Raw genomic sequence first — 23,382 nt, 5'->3', positions numbered from 1 at the left:
CCAGGGAGCCGACCGAAGGGAGCAGCGGGGAAGCAAGGACTAGGGAGAGCAAGCTGGAGAGGAGGACCGGGAAGAGAGGAGAGGCGACCAAGAAGGACTGGACAGACGGGTCGTGGATGCCGAGACGAGAGGCCGCATCCCGACAGCAGAGTCGTGTCACCGCAGTTGTGAATAGATGTGAATAAATTGGGCACTGTGTAATCGGAATTATCGGTGTGGTCTGGCTGAATCGGGAGAGGAAAACAAAATAGAGGAGGGAGGAAGGAACCTGCCTGGCTGCCATTCTGGTGTATTACTTGGCCACAACCTTCTATGAAGAAACCAATTAACCTTCGGCCCTCAGTTCCCAGCGGCTGCGGAGCAACTGATCAAGGCGCCCGTCACACCTGTGACGCAGCGGAGGGTGCTAGGAATCACTCGCTGCGGAGAGGGCGCCATTGGAATCTCAAAGAGGTAACGTTTAGCGCTAGACCTTTATCCAGTGTGGTAAGCCTTTCAGTGCTGTTCGAGGAACTAGCGGACATTAAATGGGATGTCATAGGGCTCAGTGAAGTTAGAAGGACTGGTGACGCATATACAGTAGTAAAGGGCGGGCACATATTGTGCTATCGCGGATTAGCGGATAGACGAGAACTAGGTGTGGGATTTCTAATCAATTAGGGTATAGCTGGCAACATAGAGGAGCTCTATAGTATGAACGAGATGGAGGAAGCTATCGTAATTAAGCTCTATAGGAGGTACAAGGTGAAGGTGGTGCACGCCTACGCGCCTACCTCCAGCCATCATGAACAGATCGTTGAAAGCTTCTATGAAGACGGTGGAATCGGCAATGAACAAAGTAAAACCACAGTACACTGTACTGATGGGCGACTTCAATGCGAGGGTGGGCAAGAAGCAGGCTGGCAACCAGTCGGTAGGCAACTACGGGCTAGGTTCAAGTAATAGAAGGAGAGAGTTATTAGTAGAGTACGGAGATAGAAATAATTTACGGATTATGAAAACCTTCTTCCGCAAACGAGAGAACAGGAAGTACACCTGAAAGAGCCCCAATGATGAGACTAAAAATGAAATTGACTTCATACTATGCACTCATCATGGCATTGTGCAGTATGTGGAGGTAATCGAAAAGGTGCGTTGTATTGACCACAGAATGGTAAGGTCTCGAATTAACCAAGATTTGAAGAGGGAATGGATAAACTAATAAAGCGGAAGCCCATTGACGACTTAGCGTTAAGAGGGAAAGTAGAAGAATACAGGATCAATCAATCAATCAATCATTTTTTTTATTCAAGACAATAATACAAGACTATTGTCTTGGGGGACGTGACAAAAGGCGGAAAAGTGCCTGACGAGGTCACGCCACCCTGTGGCAAGCAGCGGTTTGACACTCATGCAGAGTTTCAACAGAGTTTACATGCAGAGAAATGTCTTAGATGAAACTGTATCCCCCAACCCCCTTATTATATATATTTTTTTTTTACAGTGCAAGAATATGTACAGGAAACAGAGTACAAGAATAAGTGCAGCAACTTCTGCTAGCAATACATGTTAAAAAACACTTCCAAACATAAAATACATGTAAACTATCGAACTTGAAGCGCATGGAACATAAAATTGAAAACAAGAAGAAAAACATGAAAACATAACACACTAGTCTTCCGTTAAGAATAATCCCTTGAGTGTTTTCTTAAACCTGCTTAATGAAAGATTTTCAGTTAATAGGTCGTGAATGACGGGATAGTTGTTTAATAAATCTGCTATCTGACAGCTTAATCTTTGATGTCCATAGTTTGTTCGAGCTCGGGGCTTGACTATGATGCTTTTTCTTAAATCGTACACACTTCTTTTTTCTTGGTATTTTGTTTCAAAGGTAGATTTATCCAACCGGTATTGGCGGTAAACTTCCAGGCTTAGTCTGTATTTGTAGAACTGAGGCATTTGGAGTATTCTATGCGATCTATAGTAGGGCGCACAACTAGAGGACAGCTCTAAGTTACTGATAGCGCGTATTGCTCTTTTTTGTATTGATAGTAAGGAATCTAAATTTGTTTTCGTTGTGGTTTGCCACACAAGAGAACAATAGCTAAAACGTGAATGTATAAGGGAGTAGTACACTAGTCGTTTGATAGAAGCTGGCAGGTAACACCTCAGTCTGTTTAAGATGCCTAAGGCACGAGAGAGATCAGTTCTAAGTGTGTGGATGTGAGCATTCCATAAGAGATTTTCGTGGAATGTCACACCTAGAAATCTGGTAGTAGAAGACTGTTGTATGTCCAGGCCATTAAATTTTAAACACGGAATTGTATACATTTCTGTACCTTTGGAACGAAAGAGTACATACTTTGTTTTGTTTATGTTTAATGCGAGCCGGTTACTTCCCAGCCATGAGGTTAAGCCCAACATCCAATTGTTCGCCTTTCTGAACAGCGCATCTAAATCCCTACCCGAAAAGAACACATTGGTGTCGTCCGCATATAAAACCAAATTCGAGGCACCCGGTATATTTACAATATCATTAATATAGATGAGAAATAAGACTGGCCCTAGGATGGACCCTTGTGGTACACCATACAACAGAGTGTTTGTCTCTGAACATTCACCATTGATGACAGTATACTGCTCACGTGAAGTTAAATAACTCATGAGGAGAGTACCAGCTATACCCCTGACACCGTAATGCTGAAGCTTTTTTATAAGTATATCATGTTGGACACTGTCGAACGCTTTTCTAAAATCGAGGAATATACCCAGAGTTAATGCCTTGTTTTCGATATTGTGCAGAATTTCATCTTTTATTCCAAGTAGTGCTGTTTCTGGAGATTTGTTTTTCTGGAAGCCGAACTGTTGCCTTACGATAATATTTTGCGAGGTTAGAAATCCAACAAGCCTTTTGTTTATAATATGCTCAGCTATTTTCGAAAATACAGAAAGCACAGAGATCGGCCTGTAATTGTTCACGTCATCGAAAGAGCCTCCCTTGTGTATAGCCGTCACACGAGCAAGTTTCATTTTGGCTGGGAAAACTCCCTTTTCCATTATAAGATTGCAGATGTGTGCAATAGGAGTACTAACTATTTGACTCACAGCCTTCAGTGGCTTTGGTCTGATCTCATCAGTGCCAGATGCACAACCGTCTTTTAGAGACATAATTATATCTTGCACCTCGCTGAAATCAGTGGCGGACAAAAATATTGTATTCGGATTACTTGCAGTGACATAATTTTCCCAAGGTGTAGAAGAAGGGACATTTGTTGCGTCGGCTAAAGGAGCACCAGCAGCGAGAAAATGCTCATTAAACAGGTTTGAAACCTCTGCTTCAGACAGATCGGCATTCCGAAATTTCACTTTTTTTGTTTCTGCATTCTTATAGATTAACTCTCTCATGGTTTGCCATACCAGTCGTGTATTACCGTTCACCTGTGTAAATTTATGTGTGTAGTATTTGAGCTTTGCTTTTTTTAAGTCTGAATTTAGCAGATTTCGTACTTTCTTGAATGCATGAAAGTCACTTTCATCTTTTGTTTGCAAGAATGTTTGGAAAAGTCGGTTTTTCTGTTTGATTCTTTGAAACAATTCACGAGAAATCCAGGGCTTTCGTACTTTTTTGTTCTTTTTTCGGGGCTTGAGGGGAAAACATGTGTTATAAGCAGATACAAAGCATGAAAGGAAAGCGTCGTAAGCGGCATCGGGGTTCGAGAGCTCCAAAATTATGTTCCAGTCAACATTTGTCAGCATGTCCCTAAACTTGTTAACATTGTACTCGGAGTAATCTCTAATTAATACTTTGTGTTCGGGGGCGACTGTGTGTTTGCAGGGTAACACACAATATATTGGCAAATGATCGCTTAAACTGCAGACCAGGGTGCCTGATTTTACATTCTCACGAGGGAAACTTGTAACGCACAGATCAAGAATACTTTGGGAACTTGGTGTAATTCTTGTCGGTGTGGTGATTACGTTGGAGCAACCATAAGACTCGTATAACTCTTTGAATTGTAAGTAGGCTTGTTTGTCAAGGGAAGCATTCAGGTTGAAATCACCCACAAGAACGCTTTCAGACTTCAGCTGAACACTGAGTTCAAGTATCTTTTCAGAGCAGATATTCAAGTTTAAGTGAGGGAGACGATCTTAACGTTCAAACAATGAATGATAATCTCACTGCCATCGTTACAGAGTGAGCCCTAAATGTAGGTGGTAGGATGGTTCGACAGGATACCGTCAAGCTATCTCAGGAGACGAAATATCAGATTAAGAAACGCTAACGCATGAAGGCGTCTAGCGCTATCGAATTCGGCGTCTAGCCATTTTGAACTAGCACAGCCATCGAAGTTAACAAATAGATGCAAGGTAGCCGACATAAGGAAGTTTATTATGGAGAGTTTCGAGCATGCTCCGAAGAATGGATGTAGCCTAAAAGCGGCGAAGAGGAAACTACGCACAGGCAAGAACCATTTTTATGCGTTAAGAGAACAGGAGGCCAATGTCATTAGCAATATGGATAAGATAGTTAAAGTAGCCGAAGAGCTCTAAACAAATCTATGCAGTAGAAAATGTGGTGAGAACGTTAATCAGAGAGGGTAGCGAAAAGCAATACGTCACCCCGTCACTAACGAAAGAGCAAGAAATACTTAGGAGCAATACCCTAGCATGTAATGCAAAGCAATGTCAGCGCCTGCATCGTCATCACCTATAAATTTCCTGTTCTCGTGTGCGCGCGTCAGTGTGGGCATGGAGAGAGCGGCAAGGATGCAGACGCTGCTTCTGTCGTTCTTTTTCGTTACCCAGGTTAGTCAATCTTATTCCCTTTATTCTAAACGCACAAGCAACCGGTGCTTGCTGCTCATCCCATGCCCACATGTTCGGTCGTTATTGGCTGCTGATTGCGTGGATGTTATAATGTTGCTTTTCATGTCGGGAGACGTTGAGGTCAACCCGGGCCCTGGGGAAAATGACGTTGACGGCACCAACATAGAAATATTGGCGGCAATAAAACGCTCGCAAGTACAATAGAATCGCGTCATGCAGAGGTACTGTCGACCCTTAATGAGGTGAAAGCTAGCCAAAAGGTCCTCGGGGAACGTCTCGCTGTTATCGCCGTGATATGAGGATAGGTCACGCCGAGGAAATTTAATTTTCTATGGAATTGAAGATGAAGCAAATGAGACTTGGGCCCAAGCCAAGCAAAAAGTACGATCCCTTTTAATAGATTTCTTCTCGCTGCTGCAACTAAATGATGGGGCCATAACTCCCGCGCATAGTTTGGGACTTTTGTTCTAGCTAAAACCCGGCCGATAATTGTTAAATGTCTTTTACCCAATACCAAAGACCGCATCTTATAGCAAAATGATAAGTAAAAAAAATCGCGTTAGTGCGTAAGAAGATTTCTGTAAGGCGACAAGACAATCGCGGAAAAAGCTGTTAGAATTCGGTAAATGTACTGACGTGTTCTATCATTTGCGCTACAACAAACTATATGTGAATAAGAAATGCTTCGTTTATTGTCCACAAACTGATTGTGTGTGCGAAATTGAGCGCGCCGTGACAACATCTACACATGCCAATGAAACAAGAGGCTCTTCAAACTCGTCCGTTCTCGGAGATTAGGGATCAGCGGCCGTTGACGCAGAATGTACGCGTGACCTCAGATTCTTTTTCACAAATATTCGAAGGCTCATGAATAAACGCGACGCCCTATCCGCTGTGATAGACACGTGCGGTGCCAATGTAATTATTATCACTGAAACGTGGGTGTATGGCAAAATTGATAATTCTGAACTGGTTGATTGTGAACGACATTAAACTGTTAATAGACAAGATCGCTCTGAGCGTTCGGGTGGCGGGATTTTGATCGCTGTTGCGGATGACTTGTTTTCTTATGACATTCTCATATCCTCGGAGCTAGAATTCCTTTGCACACGTATAAAGATAAACCATAAGGAAACCGTATTTTGTGCATTTACCGACCGCCCCAATCAGCGAGCAGTTTTTGTGAAAACCTCCATGACTGTCATAAGAAAATTGTACTCAGGTTTCCAAACGCACCAACTTTTTTCTTGGGCGCTTTTAATTTCCCTGCTATATCATGGACGGAAGACCAACCTGCTGTTGCTTCTTCTTCAGAATCGCTAGCCTTCCTTGACTTATGTTCAGCGTTTAACCTCTGTCAACTTGTGAATGAGCCAACTCGCATTACAGCATCCACTGCTTTCTCAATAAATAAAACAGCAGCAATATATTGGCAAAAGAACTCTGGTGACTGCGAGATCAGTGAATATCATTCATGATATACCTTCTCAATGCTCAAATGTAGAACGCGCAATATTCGTGACGCTCATTAAGGCCAATATATCACAGTAAATCGAAGGCTGCGTGAGAAAAGAGAGAATTTCTTTTGTGATGCTTTGTTAATTAAGCATGCGAAGCTCACGAATAGGAAAGCACTAAAGGCTCAAGGGGTAGTCACTTTGAAACTGTAGAGAAGATACTTGTTTAAATGGAGGGTTCGTATCGCTTTATGAATAAACAAGCGTCAAATGCCCTATCAGACACTTCCCACACGTGTCCTATCCTTTTTCGTTCAAAAAGTTGCACTTCACTTCTTTACTGCATTTCACGTTCCAAGCAAGCACGTTGTACTGGCTCCGTCACTATTTCGCAGCCCAAGAGACCACCCGCTTTTTATCTGTGTAGTGTGCTACTCAGGGAATCCCTAAGCTTAAAAGAACTCAGTTTGAAATCCTCTCTCAATTTTATCAAAATCGTAGCGCTCTAGATGCAGAACAATTAACCCACATGGTAGCACTCAGATGCAAACGCTGCAGACGATGTGTTCATATGAAACAACTGCATATATCAAAACTTTCTTTCTTTAACCTGCTCGCTTTATAGGGACGGGCTACTTTCGGAGGCGAGGATAGAAGTGTTGGCGTATTCTTGTATATAGTTGCCTACGCTGACTATAGCGAAGGCAGAACTCGCGTTTTCGTTAATAATTTATGTTTTAAGTTGCTGTTTCCGCAGCATGACCTGAAATTTGCCTACTGAATTTTCTGACGAAGGCAGAGCGCATTATATGAAGCTATTTTTATTTTTTTCCCCTCAAAGTAGTCACTGTTTCTTGCATGGTTTAATAATGCTTTCTCCTCATCCTTTTAAATGCTCTTAAAATGCTAGACTGCCACTATGATGGCAGTGGCATTGTCATCGGCAGCGTTGCTCCAGGCAAAAGTGGTTGTTGGTATACGTGGTATCATCAGCAGTGTTTATTCATAGTACTTTCAATACCACGTACTCCAATCGAGGCTAGCTTTAATAACACGTGTGTGCGTCGTTTAATGTCAAACTCATTACTGCTGCTCCAAGACGCCTAAACGGCGCGGCAGTAATCTTGCAACTATCACCACTACCAGATTCACTGTACAATATTTCGTGCCCCGAAGTTGAGGCTCGCCGACGCCCAATTTAATCGAAAATCTTGGCAACAGTTTGGAAAAATTATGTTTTAAATTGTTGTGCTTTGTTTCCCAGTCCCACAGCCGGGTATTCGTTTATTTTAGCAATGAGCTTTCTATTGACATTACAGTTTTTTTCGATTAAAGTCAGTAGACTGTCCCTTTATTCTTCGCGCTTTAACCTGCGACAGATGTCCGGTGGCTGGTATTTCTCTCACTTTAGTGTTAGGAGTAACCAATTTTAGAGCCAGCACTAGTACCGAGGACGCGAACTGTTTAATATTTGTATCTAAAGTAGACTCCAACGCTGCTTTTATTTGTTCAAACTTACTTGGTTCTCATATTACTCCAGTGGGCTGAGCCAGTAGATTTGTGTTTGCCTTGAAATGAACACTTATTGACGCAAAAAGGAGCCAACCCATCTGCTTAAGTAGATGCGCTGATTCTCATAAAGTGCTAAACTTATGTGAACGTTTAGTTCATTGCGGAATTTTAAACAAGCTGCTTCATATAAAATAAACTGCTAGTTATGTGCCGAAGATGCAAGGTCGATGGAAAAAGAAAGGCATACCGAGTGGGCTACTTGCACAAAGACCAACTGAGCAAGCTCTTCTATCTGATCAGCAAATTTGTGGCATGCGTTTGGTTTTCTTATTTCAAAGTGTACAGCAGACTAAAACTTTAGCGTTATTACTTTAGAAGCAAGGAAATAAGTTCTAATCTTTTATTAACTTTGTGTATTTCGCAGCAAGTGCTGTTTGCTACTAAATTCTGGTAATATTTATTTAAATATTGTTTTCCTGGCTAAATACGTAAGTAACTGCATTTTGTCCCTGCATTTTGAACGGCGCTACCAAAAACAAGTTAAAATAGTTCCATGAAGATGGTAATGCGAAAACAAACATTTTCCTTGGAGCTGGTGCCTGAAAAGCGGTAATAAAAATTTGTTATATTGGGTTTCGCTCAGAGGTCGATGCTCAGCAAGAAGAGTTAAAGCATGGATAAGAACTGTGACATCGAATTGGAGCATCTGAAGCTTCTCAAGTTTAGATGGAATCGAACTGCTTCCTAAGGGCAGGTAAATAACCTTTCTCTCGAGAAAAAGAAAGCAGAAGAAACGCACAACAGAAATGAACCCGGTATTCTTCAGTGTATGCTACCCGCCGTGGTGGCTCAGTGGTTAGGGAGCTCGGCTACTGATCCGGAGTTCCCGGGGTCGAACCCGGCCGCGGCGGCTGTGTTTTTATGGAGGCAAAACGCTAAGGCACCCGTGTGCTGTGCGATGTCAGTGCACGTTAAAGATCCCCAGGTGGTCGAAATTATTCCGGAGCCCTCCACTACGGCACCTCTTCTTCCTTTCTTCTTTCACTCTCTCCTTTATCCCTTCCCTTACGGCACGGTTCAGGTGTCCAACGATATATGAGACAGATACTGCGTCAATTCCTTTCCCCAAAAACCAATTATTATTTTTATTCTGTGTATGCATGCCTAGAACAAGCCGTGGGCGCTTCCGGGTTGCGTACAGTTTATCTGCGGTTAAGGCCTCTTGAGAGCGGTCTCTTGTTTTTCGGAACCAATTACAGACGTTAGGCACGTTGGGGCACTTGACTTTTGAATCAAGTTTTTGTTGTAGTTAATTTATACAGAATCTTTTGCACTGTACGTACCGTTGCTGATATAGCTGTGTCTCATAACTTTGCACAAGTTGCAATCAATGTAGGGCATAGTAACATTCAAGCTGGTGCCCGGCACTGAAACAAAATAAAGAAAGCATGCTTTGAGATAGCAGTACGGAATGCATTTAGAATCGGTTTTCAGGATCTGCTATCTTTCATCGTACAGTCTCTTGTTCCGGGTTTTCATAGTGAACAATGGCCGCCAAATAACACCATTGCAGGGCGTTATAATTGCTCGCAGTCCCTGCAAAACTCTGAGTGCGACTGCCATAATCTATATTGAACGTGCAGCAGGTGGAGCTGCAAAGCTTTCCTTGTTGAACACATTCTCCATTCCAGAGTTCCCTCCGTGGGGTGCTTTCTCCAAAGATAGACAGCACCACAATCGTAATTGCCTCACGGTGACGAAGTGGCCACTAAGAACAACTGTCATGCTTGTCGGCCGTGCAACTACGCATAACCATGTAGCCGTGCGAGTATTTTCATGTTAAGGAAGCTCCCGGTGCACAAGGCCGCAGTAGGCTGAGGCAGGGTGAAAATACTTTGAATAATGACTCTCGTCCCCATCTGCCGCACCTCTGCATTCGCTGCCACAGCAAAGGTTGGTGAGGGTGTTGGATTCCACCGCACCACTGTTTCATTCACTCACTGGGATCAATTCACTGTAGAGCTTGCATTTTTTTATGCCACTAAGCACACTGCCTCACTTCATCGTTAGCACGCGTCGATCTTGTTGTTTTGCTCTTATTTTTCTATGTCTCTAATGGTGAAGCTTTAGCGAGGCTGCACTGATTTTTCTTCTCTTTGACTTTTTCCCTGAGTACCGCATGTCCAACCAAGAAGTAACCATCACTTTAAAAAAAACGAGGCGTTGGCGAGTGAAGGCAGTTAACCGCTCCTGAGAGTTGTGTGTCCAAGTAAGCAATATTTTTCTACTTTTTATACAAATATTTAGGGAAGGCTTTATTAGGGAGAGTTGCTGGGCTAGATGGCAATTGACATGATGGGATAGGTAGTGCATGCAGACGTGGACAGCGAAGGAAGCTACGGCACACAACTATATTTCTGAATCATTCGACCCGCGCCATTTATGTGCCAGAAATACAGAAAGGCGCACGCCCGCCTGCTACAGGAGGTATCAGTAGGAAGCCTACGAAAAAAGCGAAAAACAGCTGTTCGTGAAATGATAGACTAAAACATTTTTCACGTCAACAAAACAGAACTAAAAATGCGACAGCAAAAACACGAGAAAGCGTGGCCACAGCAGAGTCAATAAAAGTCAGCAACTAGCACGTCTAAAATGTGAATAAAAACAAGCAGAAACACAGCTTAATATTGTATATGTAGAGACAAGACAAAAGTTAAAATAAATCGACAAAACCACGATAAAAAACGCGGCCAACGCCGATTAATTATGTGCCATCAACACGGCTTTGACGAGAACAAAGTTAAAATCAGAAAACATGAAGGATAAAAAACGGCCAAAAACAATTAAGGTGGCATAAGTGAGGCAAGATTTAACAAAGGCAAAAATAAGATCAGATGGGAGCTAAAAATGGTTTTGGATTGCTTTTAAAAGGAGCGTAGAGAAACCTAGCCGAATGTCGGGGGGCCAAATTATGTATCCCGAGAGAATTGAAATTTCCTTTCCAAAAGGGCTAATGATCACGTTCTAACGAGCCATCCTTCAGGTTGTTAATAATGGAAGCCTCAGTGACTTCACTCATGAGCTGTCTCTTAATTCTTGGCCATATTTTCGCCACCGAGAATTTCGGAGGTCGGCGTCTCCTGGATAAGCAGCCACGGTAGCGGGTAGCTAAGTTGCTAAATTTTTGGCTATGCTCCTGCAGTCTTTTGTGGATACATCGCCCTGTCTCCACAACCTATTCCTTGCCACAGTATACAGAGGGATGCAATATACCACAGCCGTGGCGCATGAAACAAAGGGATCTCTATGCCTAATGGGGCCTTCTTGAATTCGTTCGCTTGGGTTGTTAACCCTTTTGTAAAGCCAAGAGAAACGGCGAGGAGCAGAAAAAATGACCTCAACCCTCAAGTTATTTTCCAAGTCTCTTTAAATTGCGCAAAACGCTTTGTATACAGGGGATGTCACCCGGTCTTTTGTTGCGGTCGTTTGCATTCGGCGGAGTACAGTTTGTACCTAAATGGCGGTCAACATGTTTTCGGCTAACGAGGAAAGAAGAAGCGGCGGATGCACGGAACGACGCATTCCCTGAGCTTGATTCTGGTGGCTGGCCTCAAGAGAGTCCTCACGTGACTTAGTTAATGTGTTACGAAAACTGAATCAACAATGTTTCTTTTTATTAATCCTGAGCGCGCGGAATCAGAGGTGTTCCACTCACTCTAGCCAGGACGGAGATGAGTGGATGACAAATGTAAGAAACAAACTGTGCACAGGGATGCCCCAGGCAATTTTGAAGACCACGCTACCATGCTGGCCGATTTTTGTCCCCTGACCTTGACCTGGGTTTCTCTACTTTTCTTTTAAATGAATTCCAAAGCCACTTTCTATATCTGACCTCATCTTCTTTTTGGCCTTGTTAATTGTTGCCCCAGTTAAGCCATATTAATTGTTTTTACACTTGCTGAATCCATCATGCAATGTGTTTTTAGCTTTTGTTTTCGTCGTAGCCGTGTTAGTTGTCGGCACATATTGACTCTGCCTTAGGCCATGGCTTTTATCGTGTGTTAGTCGCTGTCTTCCACCTTTTATCTTTTCCCTACATACTGGCAATTCCGAGTATTCTGGATCTAAAGAAAACACTCTGAAGGGCTCAGTTTGCACAAACTGCTTTCTTCTCTGTGTTTGTATTCGACGGCTCTTATGAACGATGTTTCTGTGTCACGAGCGAGGTTCGCATAAATAATGTTCAGCTTCTAGTGATAAACTAGACTGAGATGGCGTCAGCACTCACCATTTTCTGGCTGGAAGTTCATGATATTCTTTGCCGTATATCCGGGAGATGACATTAGCGTCACTACAACATCTCTGAAATAAGAAAATTACGTCGATTGCTGACCCAATTTTAGCATATTCGCTTACAGCCTCTCCGTAGGGTCTTTACTCACTTCGTGCACCCCACACAAAAACGACGGAAAGGTCAGTAAAATGCAAATGATTCCCATTGGAGCAGGAACAGCAGCAAATTCTACTCATGACTGTGGTCGAATAGGGCGAGCGCTGAATCCTTTAAGGGCCATTAAAATTTACAAAGGATTCCGCTTTGTGCGCGTCCAGTAGAGTACACGAGTACGACGGCGAGGCAGCGGCTCCTAGGAGCCGTAGCCTTTCAACCTGCGGCGGTATCCTCGCGTTTCGGGTAGACCCGTTTGTAGGCTTGCCGTTCGGGGTCATTATTGAAAGCGCTGGCGCAATCGGCAACGTGCTTTTGAGTGGAAGCGATAGGATCTTAGTTTTCCGTTCATCACATCAGAGGGAGGCTCCAGAGTGTTTTACATCGACCACAAGGAATTGATCCTGGCTATAGAATTGGCCGTCTAAAATAAATTTCTAATGCGTGCAAGCGCATGAACAGTTACCTCACTTCCGCAGTGGCCAATACGCATATATATCATATGCTGCTGGTTGCAATTCTTCTCTGCGAGCGACCTGGCTTGTGTAGTGCTATCCGCACCACCCTCAATCATTTTCAGTCACCTAAGCACAATTCAGGAACAACCGTTTTGCGGAGATCACCAGAGCTGACTCTACAATACAGGGCATATGACCACGAAGGGACCCAGCGAACCAAGCATACGAGTCTTAACGGGGCACTTTCTTACCTTTCTGATCGTTTGTATCAACATTAAAAATTGGAAGGAATACTTCAGCTCCGACTGAAAGGCATGACACGACTGTGTTAATGTGTTAATGCCCAGAGTGGTCATTCTCGACTTTCATTGATCTCTGGCAGTCCTCACACCATTCCTCGTGCCGTGATGCAGCGGTTAAGCGATGCACCACTGCCCTGCGATGGCTGGTGCTGCCACCGGTGGCGCTTGTGCGACCATGGTTTCTCTTCCTGAGCAACTTCTCGCGACCAAGCATCAATTTCACTGCCACCGGCCACAGTGGTCAATTTCCTCCCAACCCGGTGGGCAGGTTGGGATGATGTCACAAGGTCACGTGACCTGATTTATCTTCTATGTTCCTTCTACGGGGATTTTTTGCTCGCAGGCTGGACGACGACGCCGGAGTTTTTGCGGAACGGGAGCGTGAGCGCTACCACGTTATAAACGGGTGTACCACGATTCCTAGTCAAGGCAGAGGGAATGGCAGTGTGCACTTATCCTGCTTCCTCAGAAAATGCTCAGGTGTGAAGTTCCGGCATGAGTATCTGTCCAGGCTCTAATGATAGATGATGGGAAGTGAGTGCGGCTAGAAAAAAGTAGGGTATTAAGTGCACTGGAAGCTTGAGGCGTGATGCGTCTTTCAGCGAGCGCTGTCTACTAACGTGCCCTAATTATTTTAATGCCAGCCGTGCATTTTTATCGATCTTTGTCCACTGCCCAAAATGGGGTCTTGTCATTGCGCTATACTTACACTGCCACAAAGACATGCTTTTTGACAAGTGAGGAATATGCAATAGCCTAACCTTAGCTCGTTGAGGGCGGTTAGCGTCGCGTTATTGCTAACCCGCCTGCTCTTGAGCGGAGGCAAGACACTTGTTGAGAATGCTGTTGTTCTCACATGCCAGTTTGCGCATCTTGGATGACGAGGATGTACTTCATCCTTCACTTAGCGTTTCATGCCTTACGCGAGTCGTGTAAAATGCATCGGCTTCATCTCAGCTGTTTACTGGAAGTCAAAGGAAGAATGACCCTGGGTACGCAGCATGACAGTAAAAGAGCGCTGGTTGGCTTCAGTGCTTTTCAGCGAAAGCAGCCGAGAAAGAGACAATAACAGTATACGGTATGCCCTTGAGAACCGGCAATTTGTGCAGTGTAGTGGACAACAGAATCGCAGGCGACGGCAGGTGTGCAAGACGGTTTGGTTCCGTAAAAAGCTGTTCCTCTCTATTTCAAGAACCTTCGGTGCAAGGCAGGAGTAAACATGGGCAGATTTTGCGGTATTAGTCAGAAAAAGTAAGCGGACCACATATATTTTAACGCGCGCCAAAGAAAGGTTAAAGTCCTCTTGTCACTTGCAACTGGGCAGCTAGCACAGAGGCGCGTCTTGCATTGTTACGGGCTGTAATGTTTCCATGTAAGTTAGAAGTAAAACAATTTCCAATGTACTTGAAATTGCCCAGTTCATCGTGAAAAAATTTTTTAATGAAGCAAGGGCTACCTGCAGGATGGTTTTGCACCTTGACTGCCATAATATCCACGTCTGAAAAAAATTGGAGACCTAATTTATACTGCTCATCTAATTAGGGTAAACTTGATGTTTTTTGTAGTGTGTTCAAAACCAGCTCCCATCCTGCTCATTGCCTCGTCAGTGTTGTGTGAATCTGCGCACCAAGATGCAACGTTGCCTCTTTACGACACTCAGCCGGCTCGGACGCATTGACCTAGGTTCGTCCCCATAGCTTGCGTTGTCTGTTACGGTGCTGAGTGTTAGCTGCTCCAGAGAAGGCAGCAGGAAGCTTGAGCACGTAGTGCGCATGCGACCGTGGAGGGAAGAAACAAGGCGACGCTCTACAGCACCCCACTTCGCCAGTCTGACTGAGAATGTGCCGCTTCCTTTACGTGTGGATGGGTAACAACTGTAAGCGGCAGCATCACGGGCACTTTGAAAAGGTCAATATTTTAACATGGACTAGGAAGTAGTTGAAGTAGTACTCCCTGTTTTTTTATTTCAAACCGCCGCTATGTCGGTGTGGCCAAAGTCGCTTTTATTTGCATTTTTTAAGGACATGTCTTCGTATCTGCGAAGTAACTACTAGTCAGAATTTTGTTTTTGTCAAGAACTAAAAGGTAGTTTAGAACCATCAAGAAGGACAGCAGCACATTGCATAGAGGCAGAAGGCCGACTATTCCCTTGGCATTTGTGGATACCAGTGTACAAGATTCCTGAAGACCTTTGAGACAGGTGAGCGAGAAAAACGTGGCTTTTTTGATCTCTTGAACATCGGTTAAAACTCAGAAGACTACCAATCATGGCAGTATAAGAGGGGTGCCTTATATTTTAGTTTGCTGTAAAATTTGGCTTTAATATATGCAAAAATTTAAGATATGAAAGAAACAAAGAGAATACATGACTTACATTGAGACACCCGGCGAGCTCTCGAATGTAGTGAGGACCGCGTCATTTTCAAAGACCCTTTTCTGCATTGCTCTCAAGCACTTCGTCTTTCCGCCGAGGTAAGGGTCCGCTTCGAAGTTTCTGTACATCATATGCCAGGTATCCGTCAAAGGAAAGCACTGAAACAATGCAGGGTAGCCTTGTAAATAAGCTGTCATTTGGCGTCTTCCACGAAGCGTCATTACATGGGAGTGCGATAACAGAGCTTAGAGATATATTTAGTCTGCGAACCGTGTTTCTAGTGCAATGGTTTAGAGCAAAGGCAGTGGAGGAGGCATTCGCTATGTAAAATAGCCCGGGCGTCACCGTCGAACGGCGTAAATGGACCGCGTCACCGCGGCTGCTACATTGACGGATGGAGGCAGAAAAAAACAGAAGGCTGGCGTTCCAAACCAGATGTGGGCAAATGCCCTCATTTTCACCTTTCCTCCCTCACGCTCACTTTTGAATCCATGGCCCTTCCTCGCCATAGCCCTCATTTTGAAAAGTTATCCAGCCTTCCCTCCCCCTCACCTCACTTCGAAAAATTTGCTCGCCCTCACATCGTCGTCCCTCTTTCACCCTCACCCTCACTAGCAGTCGTTTTAAAACTCCAGCTTTTTTTGTAGTCGGCAACTGCTGCCTATATTACTGATTAAAAAACATATAAGACAAGAACTAAAGGCACTAATGGAAGAGAGGCTAGATGCTTGTATTGTTGTGTGTGTGCGTGTATGTGCGTTGTTTGAGCTAATACGTGAGACAAAACCGAGAGAGTTACAAGCTATTGGAGTCCCAAGATATCACTCTGCCTATACTGTTGACACGCACTGAATGCATACATGTGCCCTGCACTTATAACATTTCATTGTTATCTATATGCAGTGCTAAAATGAGTAAACTCGTTGGTGTGTGTGTGTGTGTGTGTGTGTGTGTGTGTGTGTGTGTGTGTGTGTGTGTGTGTGTGTGTGTGTGTGTGTGTGTGTGTGTGTGTGTGTGTGTGTGTGTGTGTGTGTGTGTGTGTGTGTGTGTGTGTGTGTGTGTGTGTGTGTGTGTGTGTGTGTGTGTGTGTGTGTGTGTGTGTGTGTGTGTGTGTGTGTGTGTGTGTGTGTGTGTGTGTGTGTGTGTGTGTGTGTGTGTGTGTGTGTGTGTGTGTGTGTGTGTGTGTGTGTGTGTGTGTGTGTGTGTGTGTGTGTGTGTGTGTGTGTGTGTGTGTGTGTGTGTGTGTGTGTGTGTGTGTGTGTGTGTGTGTGGGTGTGTGTGTGTGTGTGTGTGTGTGTGTGTGTGTGTGTGTGTGTGTGTGTGTGTGTGTGTGTGTGTGTGTGTGTGTGTGTGTGTGTGTGTGTGTGTGTGTAAAAACCAACGCATGCCAAGAATATTTAGAAAACAATGCAGTAGCGTTCACCACGACAATTACAATAAGTGCTAAGCACATAAAAGACAGAGAACAAGGAAATTTTATAGCTCACTGAATTACCACAGCTCGATGACATTTGACAGAACTGGGTCTCCTGAATTTGACTGCTTCTATTATCCCACCATTTCGCGCGGTTTGCTGCATGCTCGTTTGATTACGCTTCCATGCGCACAGATGAAAGATCACGAAGACCACGCTTTCAAACTAGAGCGTGAGAGACTGGCAGTTTAACACGCGTGAACGCGTGTACGTGATGCAGACGACGACATTACAAGCACAGCTCGAGAGCTCGGCAGTTTGCACATGCAGGATATTAAGATTTCTCCCAACTGACTGCTCATCTGAGGGAAGTGTATGAACCCACCGACTTCAAACCGGAGTGCCACTCCCTCTTGATGTGCACAGCCTTACCTTGCTCTGTCTTTTAGAGCGTTAATTTCTAGTTCTCGCGTTTCGTGTCTCAGCGTTATAACGCAAACCGTAACCCAGTGGTTGCCATAGTAACCAAGGAGGTTACATAACGGAATAATATAATAACATGATGCCCAAGCGCCACAACTCTATAGGGGTGTGCGAATAGTACTTTTTCCTAACCGAACCGAACACGAGTAGTGTAGCCTTGCTACCAAATCGAATACGGACAGTTTGGCTGAGAACCGAATCGAATACGAATAGAATAATGAGGGAACCGAAACGAATACGAATATTTTGTCGAATAATCGTTACTTGTGCGAATATCCAATGAGCAATCGCTAGGAACAGCGACGGACTGCCTTCGCAGTTATAGCTTATCTATTAAAAGAAGCAACACTCATCTCAATCGGGGGGCTTGCAACACAAAGTTGGTGTATTAACTTTGTCACTGACATGTTATGCGCATAGAAAAAGTAGTTTTCGCTCATAATAACGGAAGATTTATTAACTAGCGCCATATCCTAGTATATGAGATGGGCGAGGGCTTACGTATGAGGCATGGCCTCCGTGGTCAGGCATTAAGGCTGGATTTGCTGAACCTGCCTGGGGCCCTGCTGCGCCGTCCAATCCCTGAGGCCACGTCTGAGGATTACGAACACCGCCACGCGAACTGACCGCACCGTGGAGCTGAACCCTCCCTCCTGAGCATACCGATCGCGGCAGCATGGTAATGCGGCGTGTATAGTCCCTGTTTTTGGAAAATCAAGGAAGAAAAATACAGCTGACCTTATTCGAACTTCACGCCAATTATTTGAAAAGTATTCGAAAACTTGACATATTATCGATTTGTTTTGAATAATTTTGAACATACACTGTTTGATTCGTTCGAGTAATCGAATACGAGGATATTCGACTAGGTATTCGAAATTTCCGAATATTCGCACACCACTTCAGCTCAAAACTAAACTATGTCGATCCGGTGTATGTATCCCGTTTGTTTTTTTCTTCGTCCTTCGTGCCATCTTTTTTGCGCTGTGAGCAATATGAATATGCATCTAATCGGCCCACTTGGTCCCGACATCCGTGTAAAATTTGTGAGCCACCCGTTTGCCGCAGAATGCTCCGGGCGGCGTCATACGATTCAGCGTTTGTACAGCATCAACTGACTAGTTAAGTTAGAGCCTAGCTAGCGGCAGGGATTCGAACCGGCGACCTAGGTACCCCGATTCCACGTCTTTACGAATCTTCATATGACCACTGCGGCTCAGCCGTTTGTCACAGAGTGCTTGAGGTGGTGGCATACGACTTCGCGTTTTGTGCAGCATAAATTTACCAGCTAAGCTAGGGTCTAACTGACGGCAGGCATTCGAACCGGCGACCTATGTTTGGTGTGTCAAGCCACGATATTTGATCGCAGCATCAGCACCAGATCATTTTTAGCGATGTGTTTCGGGTACTTTCCTAAAATCGTTGTAACTAACTTAGTTAATGTAAACAGAATATAATTCCTATTTAACAAATACCATGCTTTAAAGAAACTGGCAATGGCGTAGTGGTCAGAAGAAGCGGTCAGCGGAACTCATTTTTTAGCGCCGCTCCCTCAGCTATGAAATGTTTATTTCTTTAGTGTCTTCCCCCAGTGCCGTGCCGGCTTTCCCATGCAGTCAAGCTTCAGGCTACTTGAAAATCAAACGGGTCACTATAATGCAGAATTTGGGCTGGATAACGGTAATCACCAGCTCCCAGAGTCTGGAGTAAATGATTCCTGTGGTTGCCATTGTAGTGCCCTAGCGGTTCCACTCCGTCGAAAAGCGGTTGTCTGTCTGTCAGAAACCTGTTTTACAACTTGGACCACCTTGGTCACGTGAAGTTGTGACGTCATCACAAGAGGCCCACCGGATTGTCAGCAAGACGCCCACCGTGGCTGTTCAATTGATGATTAGTCGTGAGAGATTCCTGAGGGTCAAAATGGGTATCACAAGCCTCACCAATGGCAGCACCTGCCATCGCAGGGCAGTGGCGCGTCTGCTCAGGAGCGGAATCAGGTCTCCCAGAGATCTGTGAATGTAGAGAATGACCAATACTACGCAAATCAACCGTCATTATTTACCATCACCAGCCCCACCAGAAGTTCTTGTTGCACAGAAATCCAGCCGAAGCACCTTTCGATCTGCTCCACCAGTGTGAGGAAGCAGAAAAAAAAAACGAAGTTATTCACGGCCTTCTATATTTGTGTTCAACAAACCCAAACTCAACATTTAGTCGCAATGTGCTGCTACCAGTAACAACAAATAAGGCCACCTTATCCACCCCCCAAAAATCGAAAAGAAAATAAGGAATTGGGGTTGTCAAGTGCCGGCCAGAATGTATGCGCGGTTTGGAGCCTCCGCGGTGGCTCACTGGTTATGGCGTCCGGCTGCTGGCCCGAAAGACGTGGGTTCGATCCTGGCCGCGGCGGTCGAATTTCGGTGCCGGCGAAATTCGAGAGGCCCTTGTACTGTGCGATGTCAGTGCACATTAATGAACCCTAGGTGGTCTAAATTTCCGGTGCCCTTCATTACGGCGTCCATCATAGCCTGAGTCGCTTTGGGACATTAAACACCCATGAACCATGAACCAAACCGTATGCACGGTTTGACACTCCTTTTTAGACAAAAACGCGATATAAACCGTTATGCGTATGCTTTAATTCTTACCTCAGCTTGTTGCAAAATAATATGCCAACAAAATCACAATAATGTGTTCTGAACCGGAATACGTTTCATGAAACTGCGAGCGGTAAGTCATCTTTGTGCTTGTAATTTAAGGCGTTACTTTTCTGCTCCGGATCGTCTCCTGATGTAGCTTGCTCATATCCATGCTCGGCTCCCAGTTCAAAAGTTGTGATTTCGAATCGCGGTATTTTCATGTGAGTTTATTTCTGTTTCCTCTCTTCGTGTTATATGTAAAAAGTGCTGTCTCCCAAACTATCCCCCTCTGAATTGCGCTGGAAATCACGCTTGTTTTGCGTTTTTTCTCTAAACGGCTGCTCCCGGGGATTAACGCCCATGCTACAGGAGCGTTTCAAAAGCCTTCCAGCCGAACGTCATTCGACTCTACTGCCGAACTTTCGCTGCTCCACGTAGGTTTTGAACGGCATTCGGTTCAAATGACATTCGAGACCACAGAGCTTCGCGGAGACATTCCAGATTTTTGAATGCCTTCGGTGCGCCAACACAGCTCGAAACGACCAACAGCCGTCTGCTGTTTGTTTAGCAAATACATCCCGTGCTGTCAAAGTCAATGCTTGTATGCAACAGTACACCACTGAGCATTCACCGCGCGAACATGAAATTTTCCCAGGAGTGCGCCGATGAGGACGACTAGATTCATACTGTTGTTTACATCGTTGCGTACGAACAGCTACTACTCGTTTGCATGACATAAAACGCAATGTGCATTTTAGTTTTATTAAGTAATCTCTTTTTTCCCAGCGGTTGTCCCCGTGCTTATTTACGCAGTGCGACATACTGTGGGAAGTGCCGATGTGATCGATCGCCCGCGAGACACTTGACAGCAGGGCTGCTGACATCGCGTAGGATCGGCGCTTCTCGCTAATTGTCCCTCCTTCCTCCCGCGTGACAAGTTCATGATTTTAGTTTGTTTTACTCAGAGGTATGTTTGGTGACCGTTCGCGATAATTGAAACAGCTTGACTTGTTATTGACAAGCTTGCGACGGTGATGAGAGCTGCTGGCTCTAAAGCATTGCTCGGCAGTGTGGGTCACACCGGCTCTTCTCAGGAAGTCCACCTTATGCGCGTCCTGCGATGTAAGCGATGTGATCAATAGTCAATTTCAGATCACTGTTGTCAAAACTACACTCGCTGATCATTTGCATTTGCCAAAACTTGTGAATTCGCTCTTCACAATCACCGAAATCCCAGACCGAACCCTGCGGGCCTAGTCGTCGCAGAAGCGAAGGGAGTCGCTGTCGATTAACATTTGGCAAGCGCTCATCGCTGGTGAGTGTTCCGGTGTGCATATGTGAAATATAGCCGTTCATTTCAATTATTTCCGACACGGATAAGGTAGAAGCGCGAAAATATTCACACCGTCGCCTCATCAGCGTGTTTTCGCCCAGCCGCCGACCTGCCGGGGAAATGAAGTCTGACCGTCCGCCGATCGGAATCTTCCGTATCGTGGGCCTAAAAAACTATCATATGCTGCTGTTGACCGTGATGGTGCCGTTGTCCCATTAGTGTGACCGCTGCGAGCGCTCCCGTCGTTACCGCTGTACAGTGAAAACGAGCTGAAGCTTTCGAATGCGTTTGGATAATGTCGTGTAGCACCGCGGGAGTCCGTCGATTCCGAATATCATTCCATGTCTGGAATGCTATTGGATTCAGATGTCATTCGAACACACCCGTGTAGCACGGGTATAACTGCTGCACCCGTTTCAGTTGTTCCCCAAAAAGGAATAATGATTGTGGCAAATCAGTTGGTTTCTAAAGAGACTCACCTCTCGCCCCCTTTTAGTTCCTTTCGTGTTGGAGTGCTGATTTACAGAGGTGAAAGTAGTGAAAGCGGCTCAAAGATGAATACAACCAAGCAGAATGTTATTTTGAGGTACTTCTTGATCACTCCGTCTGGTCCCCGTACAAATGTGTGCCCTGTGGTTGCTCTGCACACTTTTTTGTTTTGTTCTGCTCTGGGCAACATCTTCAAGCTTCTATTATGTCCTGTGCTGAGTGTGATCTGAATAATACGGGAAGAGAATATATTCTGTGCATAAACGCGCAACAGTCGCAGAAAATCAGTTTTAATTAGGTTCAGAGTTCTATGTCAAATTACAAGCTAAATAACCTGAGGGCTGTAACTTTAGTCTGAATAAAAGGACCTCGATCATTTTAATGTTGCTTCTAATCCGCATTACTGGACCTGCTTTTAATAACTAAAGGTGAACGGTCTGAAAACCACACCATGGAAACGTTTTGGACTAGATATGCTAGGTTTGAAGATAAACTTTAGTGGCATATGTCGTTCATTCTTTATCCCGGTCCTATGACCCTGTCCATGGTGAGTAAATATATGTCTTAAGAGATCTAGCAGACCACAACTGATTGGCGTTAGGGAACACAAGAACTCAACCAAAATCTGGAGAAGTAACTTTTGCGCGTGGTTCTCTCGTCATGAATATATAATCCACAGCCTTCATAGCCTGATGAGGATGATGATGATGACTTAAAACCCAATGTGTTATAACAGATGGAATAAGCAAGATCGAAGAAAAACAGCGACCGCATCTGCCTTAAATATAAGAATATCGCATATGTGGCCGCCACATTTCTGTACAGGGGTAGTTTTGACAGTTATTCGAACAAACACAACGAATGTGTTGTTCTCTTCAAAGCGTTCTAATGGCTCATCTTTTTTTTTACCTGTTCTGTCGTTTGCGCATGTGTCAGAACAGAAATATCCGCGGAGTAGACTGCCTGGGTACCGTCAGGTTTAGCGCTATGGGCGTGCAAAGGCTGTCCTAGAAACGAGAAATATTTGTTACCTGTGTTTCATCTTGAAATCGGCCGAGGTCTGGATTCAGGTCAAGATGAGGATGACTGGATTCACTGAGTAGCAAATTCATAAGTAGTACAATTATGGATTCTGAGACAAACATGGTGGAACCGTTCGTCAGCGCCTTGGTTGTGGCGACCAATATTGCACGGACGTTCTGACCTGGGTAGCTGCTTCTTTCGAGCACACGCATATATATATATAGCACCCACACGCTGTAAAGCTGATAGTTGCGGCCACCGGCCCAGTGCGCCGGTCTCGACAGCAGAGGGGATTCCTCAGGTGCCGCCCCCATCCAGAGCGGCAAGCTTCGGAACACAGAGGGTGAGGGGGACTGTTACTTTTGCCCACAATAGTACAGTTACTACGTTCCTCACTGTCAGGTCAACGAACGGGTAATAGACGTGTAGCCCGCAGGAAAAGCAGAACTCACAGGTATTATTCCTTCACTGTGGTAGCAAACTGAAAAATTTATTTTCTTCTTCCGCTGTGCTCTTAATAAGGTGACTCGAACAGAACTAAATATGTTACCGATGTCACTTTTGACAGTTCACTTAATTCCGGGAGATAAACGTCAGCTCATCGCATGGCCGAATGTAACGGATGTAAAAAATAGCACGAGACCG

The 23,382-nt window shown here is 44.7% G+C and overlaps 1 protein-coding gene across 1 annotated transcript in view; it reads right to left on the bottom strand.

The window, feature by feature from the left end:
* The window catches only part of LOC144119179 (uncharacterized), a 34,963-nt gene extending 12,048 nt beyond the window's left edge, over positions 1–22,915 (bottom strand). The window contains exons 1-4 of the mRNA XM_077651869.1: positions 22,746–22,915; positions 15,357–15,514; positions 12,064–12,137; positions 9,119–9,202 (exon numbers count right to left, since the gene is read on the bottom strand). Coding sequence (XP_077507995.1) covers positions 9,119–9,202; positions 12,064–12,137; positions 15,357–15,514; positions 22,746–22,859 — 430 coding nt within the window. The 5' untranslated portion in view covers positions 22,860–22,915. The remainder of the gene's footprint in view (positions 1–9,118; positions 9,203–12,063; positions 12,138–15,356; positions 15,515–22,745) is intronic.
* Between the last annotated feature and the right edge of the window lie 467 nt (positions 22,916–23,382).

The sequence above is a fragment of the Amblyomma americanum genome, chromosome 2 (genome assembly GCF_052857255.1).
Source record: "Amblyomma americanum isolate KBUSLIRL-KWMA chromosome 2, ASM5285725v1, whole genome shotgun sequence".
NCBI lineage: Eukaryota > Metazoa > Arthropoda > Arachnida > Ixodida > Ixodidae > Amblyomma > Amblyomma americanum.
The sequence above is the reverse complement of the archived record's forward strand: the minus strand, read 5'-3'. Positions and strand labels throughout refer to the sequence as shown.